This window comes from Plutella xylostella, chromosome 15 (genome assembly GCF_932276165.1).
Source record: "Plutella xylostella chromosome 15, ilPluXylo3.1, whole genome shotgun sequence".
NCBI classification, from domain to species: domain Eukaryota; kingdom Metazoa; phylum Arthropoda; class Insecta; order Lepidoptera; family Plutellidae; genus Plutella; species Plutella xylostella.
Window position 1 is genome coordinate 4,975,365 of NC_063995.1, and position 14,840 is coordinate 4,990,204.

At 36.4% G+C, this 14,840-nt stretch overlaps 1 protein-coding gene and 1 long non-coding RNA gene across 9 annotated transcripts in view; both read left to right on the plus strand.

Moving 5' to 3' along the window:
* The first annotated feature begins 2,018 nt into the window (after positions 1-2,018).
* The window catches only part of LOC105396373 (matrix metalloproteinase-14), a 33,054-nt gene continuing 20,232 nt past the window's right edge, over positions 2,019-14,840 (plus strand). For 6 of the 8 annotated variants that reach the window (XR_005253853.2, XR_005253854.2, XM_038108080.2 and 3 more), the window contains exons 1-2: positions 5,547-5,703; positions 6,137-6,411. Coding sequence is in view for 6 of the 8 variants with exons in the window: in XM_038108080.2 (XP_037964008.2) it covers positions 6,298-6,411 (114 nt within the window). In the remaining 2 variants the exon portion in view is untranslated. Of the gene's footprint in view, positions 2,362-5,546; positions 5,704-6,136; positions 6,412-14,840 lie in introns of those variants that run through there. The other 2 variants (XM_038108081.2, XM_038108082.2) reach the window with 2 other exon arrangements.
* On the plus strand, positions 11,834-12,785 carry LOC119694683. The gene is made up of 2 exons (XR_007267098.1): positions 11,834-12,462; positions 12,618-12,785. It is a non-coding gene; the product is annotated as an uncharacterized LOC119694683 (long non-coding RNA).

Below are 14,840 nucleotides of genomic sequence, written 5' to 3' on the forward strand. Positions count from 1 at the left end.
AAAGAACAACGACGTATCCTAAAATAATTCCAAAGAATAACGACGGTTATCTACACACGTCTACCACTTATCCATAAAACAATGACGGTATATACAAAACACCAATAGTTAGGACAAAGAACATAGTCGCATTTGAAATACCGTCACTAAATTTAACAAACAAACAATATTGTTTTTTTAATACACCGTACCTAATTATAACTAACTTCTCAATGATTTTAGCGAAAACTAGGGCTTTTATTTTTTTTAAACAAAGTTCCAAGAATAACGACGGATTTAAGAGACCGTCTTTGTTCTATGGGAGAAGTATTAAAAAAATATTTACATGGAAAACAGAACTTTTTAAATAATAATTATAGCAAAAAAACATTTTAAGTAATCATTACGTGTTCCATGTGCTCCTACAGAGAACACTGACAGAACAAACAAACCGTCGCGCGGCAGCGGGTCGCGGGGGGTGAGGGTCACCGCGGAACATCGACGGGACGGCACAAGCGCCCATGTTCTACGCGAAAAAATCAAAACCGTCAGTGTTCGACTCTGTATTTTGCTTATTATAAAAGATTTAAAAAAAAACTTTTGTTGTATAGGTAAATAATGAAATTTTAAAGAAGAATCTGCAATAATCCGAAAATCGAAAAAAATCAGATCCGTCACTGTTCTACGACTGCGACGATATATATGTATAGATTGTATAGTAATATCGGAAACATAGCCGATAGGAAATATTTCCTTCTGAGAATACTGTATCGGTATTGAAACTAAAAGCTTGTAAATTACTTCTAAGTAATTTTGAGGTACCCACATTATCTAAGTTCGTTTTGAAAAATCCTATGACGATGACGGTGTCATATAACATTACATTAGTATTTTAATATTAATAAACGGGTTTTTCTTGTGGCAAAGCTAATAAAGTCATAAATCATTTTGCAAAATACAACGAACGAATTATTAATTTTAAGAAAACAGTCAACATTGTGTGTTATTATTCAATTATCTGTCATTTTCTTATATGTATGATAAATGTTTCAGTGTTGAAAATTATGTGTAAGTGCTTCTGCAAAACCCATCATAACACGGAAATATCCCGTGAATGTGGGATGGGGCATACCATCCTGCTATTAAAGTAAGTACTTGTGCCTTTTCCCTAAACATGTACCCGCCGATCGTAATGCAAGCTTTAAATTCAACAAACATAACACAAAATACACTGCTCTTTCGATTACAAGTTATTAAATTATGGACGAGTGCCTACCTACTTTAGAGCTTTCGATATTTTACAAAACTCATAGAAAGGTTCCCTGCCACATAGGTACATACAATAATTGATCATCACATCAATTCGTTTTTTTTATTGAGAGAAGAGCACGGCAAGGTAGTTGTATGCAATATAAGAATAGAGTCGACATAGCGCTGCTATACAATTATACAACCCATCACCATGTTGCATCGCATGTAAATGGGTCATTCATTTAAATTTATATTAACCGCTCTTATTAAATCACAATCAGGTTATTAGTGTTTAACATCTTCATTTTATCCGCACTTTTTCCGGATACAACGTAGTTAATATTGTTTACATTGGGTAAAATGTAAACAATACAAGACTACCCTACAGTGACAAAAAATGAAGATAACACCGAAAACATATTGAAAAAAAAACAAAGAAAGATCGGATAGTGACAAATCTAGAAAAGCTTGTATTAAATATTCAAGCATATTTTAAAGTTTCCTTTTGAATTGTAGTACTATCACGTAACCTATTACAAAGATAATTTTATTCCCAAAAAAATCCAGCTATAAAGTTTTTAGGAAGCTTGTAGAGAAGATGATTCATGTATTAATTATTCACTTATTTAATAATGAGGGCATAAGATACACATTGAAACTTTTGTACCATAATATACCTACCTTTTATTGTTTTTCCTCATGTTAGCTTTTACCAAAAGTGCGTACGTAGGGCGGGCGGTGCGGCGGCGGCGGCGGCGAAGGCGGCTATATAAGCGCGGGGCGGCGTCGCGGCGCGCACTCTGTCCTCGCCGCGCACTGCGATAGGTAGCGCCACCAGGGGGCGCCACGATCGCACCGCGTCCTCCCGCTCGCGTAAACACGCTTTCTTTGAAATTTCGTGCAATTGCAAAGAAATAAGTGAACGACGCGGGAATATTTGGTGATGAAACCGTTTGTGATTTAGCTGCTGTTTTATACGAAGAATTATCTGTTTTTTTTACAAAACCGTTTTTTTATAATTCTTACAAACTTACCTACTTATTTACGAACGTGAGCGAACTTTGTGAAACTTTGAAGATTTCAGCGTTTCTTGTGAGGATTGCGTGAACTGCCAAGGAATATACAACACAGGTCAGTTTTTAAACATTATTTTGTGTATGTACTTAGTAAGTAACTGAGTTCAAAATTTATCATAATATAAAGTGTTATTTCTCTAAGATCACGTGCTAGAAGTAAAAAACGTATCATGTTATTAGTATTGATGGGGTCAGTAAGACAATTACATTATTAGTCGCAAGTGCCCACTAACCATGATTTTCCTGTCTATTGTATAAATGAAGATAGAGAAAAAATATATATTATTTTGTTCTTGCGATTAGTTGGATACGTACAGAAGTAAACAAATATTACAGATTTAGATTGTCCAGTTACTAAACTTGAAAGTTCGCCTTTGCCAAGAGGTTGATTATCTTTTCAATAATTTTTACCACGATCTCTACAGTCTAAGCGACTTTTGATATACTTAGCACAAAAATAATCCTACCAAATCCTCACATGACCAGAATTTTTGTAGCATTGCTAGATCTGTGATTTTTCATCAATTAACTATTAAATTCAAATATTACTATTGATATGACTACTACCTGATTATATGTAAGTATAGGTATTACTGGTTTGTACGTCCTTAGAGTTAGTTGCTTTTCCAGTTTCTATGTGGCCTTATCTTGATTAATGATTACTGTTGTTATCATGTCCTATTTCACATAAGAGCTATAACGTATTTTCATGAAAGTTTAATCTATACTAATAGTCGCAATCTTGATATTCTTAAGCAAATGGATAATTTTTTACTTTATACCTAGAAGTATACTAGACTTAGAAGTTAGCTTACACTTATTATTTTAGGATTAGGAAGGTAATGCTGTTGGAAATAGAGATTGACAAAATGGCACGCGCTGTCTCACATTTTCTATTTAGTAAATTGAAAAACTGTAGTAAAAAATATTCAGATTTTTAATTCTCGTCTGCTATATCTTAAACGAGGGTTTTTCAAGCTACTGACAACCGGGCTGATGGGAGTGATGTGGATGAAGTCATAGCCGGTGCTGCGTGAGCTCTACAAATATTCTCTTATCAGATAATACGCGTAAAAGACTAAATAAGGTTATCTCTACGATAAAGCTGGCTTGCGATCTAAAACAAAATCGCCTCTCTATCTGCCATCTCCGCGACGAAGGTTACGATACTTCATGCGTGTTTTGTTTCAGTCTTATTGTCATTAATAAAATGGTAGACGGCAATGGCTTGCATTTTTGATGTGGTGTTATTGTAGATATTTGACACACCCACAAATTCCTCATGGTTACAACTTTTTATACCTATAACAAAATAAAAAAATATCTTTGAGATGCAACTAAAAATGTGAATCATGAAATCGTGCATTAATCAATTAATGAAATAGCTGTTATAAAGTTAATGGTGAAGATGTAACAATTAATGAACTTTGAAGCCATATCCAAAGTTCGAAGAGATTGTTTTTTTTTCAATAAACACTAACAACAACAACAATATACGTTTTCCAATTAACTTTGAAAAATTGTATATTTAATATTATAAAATGCACTTTAATTTTATTTTACCTGAAGGAGTTGATGAAGTGATTCAATTCACAGTGTAGTAAAATCTCGAAGAACTTCCAGAAAATGTACATTGCTGATAATGTAGAAGCTTACAATTCAACTGTTTCATATGCTTTAGAGTTTAATAACATTCTAACTGTGTAAATTAAGTATGTTTGTCATAGTAGTAAACCGTAATAACATTATGTCTTTCCTTGTTAGCAAGCGGAATCTTAAATGCCTAGGCTGGGGTTATTATTATTGGCTGCGGGTGCGCGGAAGCAGGAAGACTCCTCAATGTCATATCTGTGCGAATCACACGTCACCACCCTGGGGACTTGCTTCTACGTGTGCTTCATAAAGCATTTTAGGTATAACTTAAATCTATTCTCATAGTCAAATGTAAGCAAAGGTCTTACATGTAGCTACTATCGGTAAATCGGCCGGTGGCTTTGAGGCAAGTTTGGAAGTATATTCTGTAGCCTGCCTGTTACAATGTTTTCCACAAACACCGAAACAGCTCGATTCGCAATATGCACATAATGTTGTGAACTTTTAAATAAATAAATAAACTTTAGCTATAACACAATATTGCCCGACACTTCTGAATTGAAAAAGTAGCGTGTCAGTGCTCCTTTCCAGCGTATATCGACGTGTTGGTTGATATACTAGCAGCTAGAGTCAAATTATTCGATAATTTGTTTAAACTTTTATAATTCAGCGTAATAGCTGTACACCTAATTTGTTATTTACTGTAGTTTTTGTACTTTGAATACATAACATCTATCATACGTTGGTACCACTTATGGTTCGGTTTTTCCTAATCTTGCTCTGAGGAAGTAAATATTTTCCTCAGAATCCACTGCGGTCGTACTCACTGTGCGTAGACTGTCATTAACTCGCGGTTCTACTGTTCCTGGTGTAAACCGCAACTAAAGCGAACAATATAATTAATATTAATCAAAGAGGACAAAGAGTGCGAACAAGATGAGCAAATAATCATCAAATTAAAAACAATGGATTACAACGTTAAGTAGGTATAGTTAGTCGATAAAGTGATTCATATTGTAGTTAAATCTCTAACATCCGAGAATTTCAAGAAACTGTATACTTACTGAACATCAATAAGATATTAGTCAGTGTGTCAGCATTAAGTTAGATGTTAGCAAGACACGCGTTCACACTTGGTCGCCAACATCATTAGCGCTGGGTGACTCACGCCCGCGGAGGCCTCGACCGGTGACCTGTCGCACCATGGTCGCTTTACCTCATCAAATCATTAATTGATTTGCATAGATTTATTACAAAAGGTAATCAATCAGAAATTTGGCAAAATTTGCTATGCAAAATGTTGCAGGAATGGTAGGGCATTTTTTAGGCGTTACAATTAGGTAAGACGGAATTGAGTGCCAATGTCGAGAGAAAACGCAGTCACCTCCCGAGGTGGCACGGTCCGCCGAGCGGAACATTGCGCCTGCGCCGACCGCAGAAACACTTTCCGTTTATCACTTGTTTGCATAAAATAACATTTCTGGTATTTATACACAAACTAACCCAAACAGAGACAAATTTCTTTCGCAAAAACCTACATTATACTCGTGATAAGACTTTGGTAACACACACAACATAAAGCGCTGAGATAGCAAGCGTTATCATCACTGATTGTACAGAACTGATAAGGGCCTGATTGAAGACATATGGTTCAGTATTGTTCACGGTAGGACTCGCGGATGTCCTATATAGGTACTCGCGATAACCTGCTCACCGACTATGTGGAAGTGTAGTCTGTTAATAGTTCAGTGTGTGGCAGAGTGCTCAAGTTCAAGATAATGCATGGGAGTTAGTCATTGGTTACGTTAGTATTGTGTTTATCGGCTGTAGGTGGAGGTATCTGGTTGTGTTTGTTGAAACAGGCTCGCGCCCGCACTCGCCCCAAAGTGGGTCAGCGTTATGATCACTATGATTCTTATCACTTTTAAACACTGAACTTAATGACGTGTGTTTAAATACCTACATATAGGTTGATAGTAAAGTATAGTTTTTTTTACAAAACACATAGATAGCTGTGAAACATAACAGCTATGTTTAGATAATAATTATGAATCTGTATAAGTAAGAATAAGTTCCGATTGATGATTCATAATGGAGTATACAAGAACGCGTCATTTTATCTGACCTTAGCAACCTCGTGAAGTATAGGCACCCGGTTATAAATACCAACATTTGCATAAGTAATCAAAACATGTGTCCGATAATCTTTATCTTATCCGTATTCAATTACATTTCAGATGCTGCAGGAGCCAAGACAGGACAAGATTAACTATAAAGTATTAGACCAAACAAGATATTTGTGGAAACATTTTAGTATAAAAGTAACAAAGACTTGATGGGATTCCGTCCTGAAGACTAAGAGATATATAATTTGAGAGCAGAAGATATACTTGTACACATGATGATGGTGATGAAGAGGACATGCCCGGGGCTGGCGCTGGCGGCGGGAGTGCTGCTGGCGCTGCTGGGGCGGGCCGAGGCAGCGCCGCTCGCCACCACCGACAGAGCTATGGTGAGTACACTCTCCGTTTGATGAATGGTGTAGCGGTTAGTGACTGTGACTGCTGTGCCGAAGGTCCAGGGTCGAGGGATCTTGGGGGTTAATATGTATCTGTGTAGATATATCCGCTGCCCGATATCAATATTACCTACAGGCTCTCCCTAGTTGGGCCGTATAGTGTGAGATGTTCCCACATATTATTACTCATTTACCTGTTTATGAGTTTAATGACAGAGGTATTTGTCATTCTAGCGCATCTTTGTGTTAACGGAAAGGAAGTTCTCGAAGAGCATACAAGTAAAGGATGCTGCGATAGTAAAACGACGTCGGAGTCGGCATTAAGATAAACTACATTATAACTGGGACATTATTTAAAAACAAATGCAGTTAGCATTATTTTAAGTAACAAACAAACTGATACTTTATTACTGTGGGTCGCCGTGCAATGTTTGCCAGTACAATATTTACACAAAGAATAAAATTTATAATTATATATTTGTGATAGATAACGGCAAATTCTTTGTAGGCCTCAAGTGTTTGCAGAGAGCTATCGACTGTATGTGTATATCTTGATAAAAATGATAGTTTGTGTCCGATTTGTCGAGTGTTTGCCTGCGGTGAGGTGGCTAGTTGAAGCGATATCGGAAATGAGTTGACACTCCATCTGTGCGCTGACTCATTAGTTCTAGGAACTGTTCACCGGCACCGTAACCAATTCAATAAATCCGAAGGTGTTCCACACCCATGTGTAGTACTATAGTATAGCACGTTCATTCATAAGTGAGTAATACACGGCCGAGATCGGTAGGATCCCGATCTTATGAAGCGTCGTATTTAATGTCCTATCTTAAAATTGACAAGACTACAACGTCTACTCTGAGTCACTCTCACTTTGTTGTGCATATGTGTACGGGACAAGGATATTGGTCATTAACTTTTTCATTGAGTCTGCGTCATAATATCACTGTGTGTAAAATACAAACATGGCGTGAATCAAAGTAAACCTTAATTAGGCAAGTTTATATTTAATTATTGTAAAACCATATTTTTTCGAACATTGTCATCATATTATTAAGACGTTGTTAATAGCCATCATTACTTTCTCAAAATGAAAGACCTCAGTGACTATAGTATAATATGAAGACTCAGTGATTCTCCGGGGGAGACCTAGATAGACATGTGAAACATTTCGACCGTAGTTACGACTCGTCGAGTGTGTTTGCGCGTGACTCACGCGTGGAACCAGTCTGGTCGGACCACCGCAAGTTCTAGGTCAGCCAAACGCACTACCAATGTGATAATTGTCACAAATATATTCTGTACACTAAGGTAGGCCCCGTGTCTCATTTGAGCTAATCACATCATTACCTGTCATAGCATAGTCAAGTTCAGCTTTACTAGATGTTCACAGTTAAATAGTGTGTTAGTACATAATTTTTATTACTTTAACTTACTTTAGCCAGACAGTAGTACATAGTAATGTTATATTATATACTTTTTAATTGTATTCAATTAAAAAGTACATAATACAACATTACTATGTACTAGTAGTACCTGCTACTGGAATTGTTGTTTCGATTGGTCCCGACAAATAGCTTTGGTTCTTTACAACGAACAGTGTTTAACATTAACCTGTAGTATAATAGCATTATTACCGGCAGTAAGTCTTTTTAACAATGTATGTCAAGGTGAATGTACGGCTTTTGAGCTTTGCGAGTGAAACTTAATTAATCAAACTACATATGTATAGGTAAATGTCTATCTAATTAAATTCACGGAAAATTCAAATAAAAGAATATAGGTAATTAGGTACTAAGCTCATGTCATAGCCTGATACAATCTTTGCAGGATGTCAACCGGTTATAGACAACAGATCGGTCATTAACAATCCCTTTGATTTTATACACATTTAATTAGCGTTAGTTGACAGGAGCCACCGACATGAGAAGGCGAGGAAAAACCAAAGACTTTGGAAATAACTCATGTAACGTGAGTGAAACAAGGTGTTAGTCAGTAATTGATCTAATTCATGTAATTAATGCAACGTTGTGGCTACTTTTATAGATCTTGTTTTCTATTTATAAAAGTGACACCCGTCTAATGTAAACCTTGGGGTTATCTTGAAAGAAACTCAGAAGAAATTAGCTTATAAATATGTATTACTATGTTTCACAATTAATGGAGATTCACAAAGAGAATGAAAAAAAATCTACAATGACTTGTCTTAAGGCACTTTATAAATGGAAAAAGGTATAGGTAGATATTCATAAAGTCAGGGGAAGGAGTATTGAAATGCAGGAACGGTAACTAGGATACGAATGGCCGCGGTGCACAGAATATGAACGTGCGTGTCACTAGACGGCGGCACGAAACCGGGAGCATCCCACGATACCAGTGCGATATCCGAGAAAAAGGCTACACATCATTTATAGGTCAATGCACTTATCACGTGAGTACTTGTCATGAGCAAAGAATTTCCTGTTGTTTCGTGTAGGTACAGTTAGTGAGTACACAACGTACCCTTATAGAGTAGAGGTCATTCTCCCGGCTTACTACAGCGGGTAAGAACAATGGCCGGCAGAAAGGTACAGGTTCTTTATTCTTTGTTTTCATCGTAGCGCATGGAGCTGGTTTATTAATGTGTTATAAAAATTCGGCGAGTGTCGCGCGGGGCGGACATCTCTCGTAAAATTTCCTCCATCGAGTCGCCGCTCGTCTCCTCAGAACAATGAACTTACCACGAGCCTCCACTTGAGGCAGTTCACGTTCTAATATTTATTTACTGCACATTTCAAATGAATACTGAATATTTTTAAGAGAAAAAGTTATATTCAATGAATTTCTTGATCTTATTATTCTGTGAGCAAACTTATCTCGCGCGTTTATAGTTATGTCCCTGTTGTCGGGGGTATCTATGTTTGCATCAGGGACGGCGGAGCGGCCACGGGTATCTTTAGACAGATTAACGTGACCAAAGTCAAAATATTTTGTGCAAACAAAGTCAGTGGACGACAGGAAACTTCAGTCACGATTCTAGCTACGGCTTACCAAGAATTTCGCTTCTTCATGACTAGATAAATGATGATGTCTAGAGATGGTTGCCATGTAAAATCATGGTAAGTACGATAAGGTTTTTACAATTCAGGAGTTGTATTTATAGTATGTACTTATATATTTTCAAAGATTCACATAGCGTGTAAAGTATTAGAGTTAAGATAGGAGGTTATAATTATGATAAGTCAGTGTAAAACTTATCAGACATAAATAAACGTCTATTCACAACAAAACTTATCATCTATAAAGTAGGTCCATTACAATTAAGACTGAATTTGTATTTTTTAAATAGGAACCCGGTACGACAAGGCATAAGTACTATCGCAAAAACAATGTTATTTTAAGAAGTCGCGTGACACACATTCGGTAATCGGCGAAACAAACTGCTCACCGGACAATAGTGGGGCGCTCGGTCCGCGGAGACCGGGTCAGCGCCGATAGTGCCGGCCTCATCTCTAACGGTTTCCGAGGTTTTATTATCGGGAGTACGGTTTGCTCATGTTAATGAACTAAAGTATTTGTTATCGCGGACAGTATTTACCAGAATCAGATAAATCCTGCTGCTTATTCATAAACTATAGATGCGAGTTATTAAGCACTTTATCGTACTAGTCATGACGTAATCAAATATAAAGATACTAAAAGTAGTGTATATTACAATAACAAGGTAAAAAGCTTTAATTTTTACATATCATGTAACACTCCAGTAATAAGGATGATTTAAGCGTTGTTTTGCTAGCACGCGATAAGTTCGTAAGCTTTAAACTTAGCGTGCAAGGTTTGACAATAGATACCAACAGATATTTACACTAGGCATGCAGAAACGATTAACAGACCACATCTGGCATACTCATTTCATTTTATAGCTCATTCTTGTATTTTGTTTATCGACCCGCATTAAAAACTAGGGAATATGTATGTTACTAGGGTTATTGGTAGCAATATAAGTACATCAACTACAGAGCTATAGATAGTTATTTATAAATTTTACACTGTAAGGCCAAAAATAATGCCAAAAAGTCAGCAGTTTTTACCCAAATACCGCTATCAACTGGCGATGGCATCAGTTGTCAGGTATGTGTGTAAAAGTGGCAGCCACAATGGAGTGGCAGTTCATACAATGGCACGTCAGGAAGCGCGTGCGGCCTTGCACTGGCCACGGCCGCCACTCATTACCCATCGATGTTCTACGCTCGACCACTGATCCGATTCAACTACTATTTAATTATTTAATAAGTGTATCTGTAAATAGACCCCTGAACTAACGTGTCACGATTGACTTTTTGAACTTTAACAGGCTTAGGGCTGATTTTTCAATAGCCAGATAAAAGTTATTCTGATGCACTCGCGTCTGTTTTTTTTAACGTGTCCTTGACTATTATACACAGGAAAAAACTAACTTATATTCAACAACATAACAAATAACTATCGTACACAATGCCCAAATTATGAATTCGGTACTTCATAATTTTTGTAATTTAATTAGTTTGGCAATTTTATTAAACTTGAATATACCTACGTAAACTCAAATAACAGAAAGATAAAAATCGTTATTTCCATGGCCTACAAATAGACATTACATAATGATTAGTTTAAATATGATATCATAGGTACTATCGTATTTTATTACAAAATTATATAGTATTAGGTATATATTGTCCACCGTATATGTCAGTAATTCGAATACACAATGCAATTTAATATTTCATTTTGAATGTAGACCAATCATTAACGTAGAGAAATCAGAATGAATCTGTAACTATCATAGAGCAACGCTGGCTCGGGTACGGTAACTATCAGTAACTATTGACATAGTAAACAAAGGAAAACAAAAATCATATTTTTTAATTGTAAAAACAAACGAGTTCTACAACACAGTTACATAACAAATACCACAACTCTTGTAAACGCAAAAAAAAACAACATCTTCTTGAAGGGTTAAAAATAAAGAAAACAATGACCTGCATGCCTTCAGATAAGATCTAGATCCTCACTGGAGCAGCAGCCGGGGTCCACGTGTCCACGTGACGGACAAAGGGCGGACTCGCCGCGGAAAAAATGCATTTTCTACATTCTGATACGGAAAAGTGCCCGTTCACACGCGATACATTCTATTTTAATCTTTTGACAATCGCGACGTAATTGAACTAATTAGGATTGCAATTATCTGTTGCGTGAGGCGATGAATGGAGGCGGCGGCGGCGGTGCCAGGAGGGCTGCTCTAGCTTGGTAAAAAAGGGACGAACGGGAGCGGCCATGCAATCGTACGTTTTTTAGGTCAGAGATAGAGTCGTGGTAAGCTCGGCAGCACTCCGAGACTTTGATTTTCGTAGGCTGGAGTGACCCCTCAGGCGTGGCTACTGGACCCGTCATCTCTTAGGGCGGCTTGCAGAAAAGAACCCCTAAGCATAGCTTTACTAAACGTTTCTTAAGACTAAACTGATTTTTATTTAAAACGATTTAAAACTGTCTTGCGCCATGGTTTTTCTAAAACGATTTAACAAAACCTAGTTTATGATATCATTCAATTTCTCATTCGGTCTATATACGATTCGTTATACACTATTTGATTTAAAATTTGATAGTTTCCAATGAAGTGGGCTAATATTTTGGGTGAAATGAAATATACTTGTCGTCACATGTCAGTCCAGTCACCGACTGTTACTGTCACTTGATAAACAAACAACCGTGTGCTAGAAATATAAATACCTAATTGATAAATTATAAAAATGGAAGGTAAAAACCACCAACGGGCACCCAATTTTACATGTGACGAAAGTATGCTTTTATGTAACCTCGTAGACAAATATAATTTCATAATTGAAAATAAAAAAACTGATGGTTAGACCGTAGCCGAAAAACAGAAGGCTTGGAAGATGCTGAGTAAAGAATAATATAACGCCAACACCACTTATGTACCCAGAACTACTGAGAATTTACAACCTGGGAACAAAAACCTGAAAACAAAGACGAAAAAACAGCACTCAAGTGAAAAAATGCAGATCTCAAGTAAGTTCTATTATTATATCTAGCCATATGGCTACTTTCAAAATAAAATTGGCAATAAATTGTATAATAGTAGGTAATAAAGTATGTAGGTAGCTAGAGTATTGTGATTTACTCTACGGGCTAACGGATTTTTATTTGGATTTTTATGTTTGCAGATATACTTAGATAGTAAAGTTTTAGACGAGTCTGTAGTTCAGACAGTGGCGCTCCATGGATAAGACTGGGAAATGGTGTCGGCTGATGTTAATTTCCCCCCAGAGGAATGCCAAACAACATTCAATATTTTAAGTAAAGAAGCGAAACAATCATCAAGCAAAATAAAACAACAAGCCATATTTTAAGATTTAGGTATATAATATACAGTGGTAATTAATAATAATAAACATGTTTTTGAATCAACTGGTGTTTGGTACTGGTGACGCTATAACCTTGCAAAATAGTTATTGATCAGCGAAGTTCTTGCATTGTTCCCAGACTGTAAGGCACGAGGAGGTTGGTCTATATACATTGTTGTGGTATTCTTTGTAAGACGAAAGCTTTTAATAAATTCATCATCTCGATAAGCACGAAACAGATCTGTTATTTTAGTAGTTAACCCTCCTATAAAAGTAAGGGGTATTCAAATATTCAATCATTTCTTTATCTTCGTCTGAGTAATACATTTTTGATCTCCTTCTTCTTCTATCGTGTAAATGCACTAAGCTAACTTCCTCCAGTGTTTTGCTACTCTTATTGCGAGGTCATTGGCCTTCATCAGGTCTCCTTGACAGCACTTTGGGGCATTAGGGCACTCTACAAGGTGTGACGTAGTCTGGAGGCTTCCGCAACTGCATAGAGTGCTGGCATTGGCCGGGAGCATATCCCATCGCCTCAAACATTTTTGATATTACCGAGTAAGTTAACTAGAAATTCTAATTACTAACAACAAAAAAACCAAAAAGAATACTTCAAAGATTGCTTTTGACATTTGACAAAGAAGTTAAATCTCGATTTACGCGTAAAACCGAGATATTGCCGGTTTAATTTTGACGTTTCTCTAAATCGAGACTTGACACTAAATCGAGATCGTGCAAGAGGATTTTGCTGATTTACGCTTAAACTGAGCTTAAGTTGAACAAAATCGAGTTTTAAGACGTTCTTGCAAGCCGCCCTTATTGTTTATTATTTGATCTAACAAAAGTAGTTGTACTTTAAAAGAGCGTTATGAGTATATTTCTCAGTATTAAATGTAGGATATTTATATGTATGTCAGCTGACTGGAGTTAAATGGTCGAAAATTATATTCAAAAAATCTAAAACTACTGAGAACATTATGTAAAACCCCAGTAATAAGTAAAAAGGGCTCGTATAAAAATCAATGAATGACAATAACATTACTGTTTGAGTAGGTATTATGTGTAAATTAGTACAAGTATACGCAGACGTAAATCTATTCTACCACCTGATAAATTATAGACAGATTGTGATGATCTTCAATTAAAAAACTATGCTAATTATGCGAAACTATGCATGCATGTTTCCTTATCCTACTAGTACAAATACCACTGACACAAAGAGCTTAATAACAGCAATATCTCGAATAATAACAAATTAGATATATATTTTATAATTTTATCGTATTGAAGATCTAATGAAATATGTAGCGCATTTGTTGTTGGCGCCTGTTGTTACAGAACGTCTGCATACTTGAGAATATCAGTTGCTCATAATTAGAGAAAAAGGCCACGATCTAGCGATTCTAACTGCATCTCATGCGTCGCTACAGGACGCAAACATGTCGTCGCTAGCTCATCACCAACTGTTGACAAACATCTTGTCACGATCTTGTAGAAAAAATATACTCGTGCAGTATTGATTGTATTTTTATTCAATTTAAATCCATTAATATGTTTAGAAGGGAACGCAGTAGTAAAGATCGTATTATAATTATAACCAGATGAAAAGCTAATCTGAACGAAACATGTGATCTACTTACTTGACACTAATTAAGTTGACAATAAAGACGTAAAACTTATTGATTCCACGCGCGCCACACTCTACATGTGGCCGAATGGCGCAACAAATCCGAAATAGGGCGTCATTTTAGCTTCAACCTCATTATGTATACCTATATAGAAACGTGTGAATCCATAATGTGAAGTATCAAAAGCAATTACCTGATACAGATACGTCTCATCAAATGTTTAATTCAGTGGGTGATTTGTGTAAACACGACCGACTTATCAATTGCACGCTGCAGAGATCGATATCGTGAACTTAGAATAGACTGTCTGTATGTGTTTGCACGGCAATGAAACTTGCATTTAGAAGTATTTAACTTGTACCTGATTTAGCTCTTTAATTAATTTATTTTCTGCGTAGAAGAAGTAGGTACATTA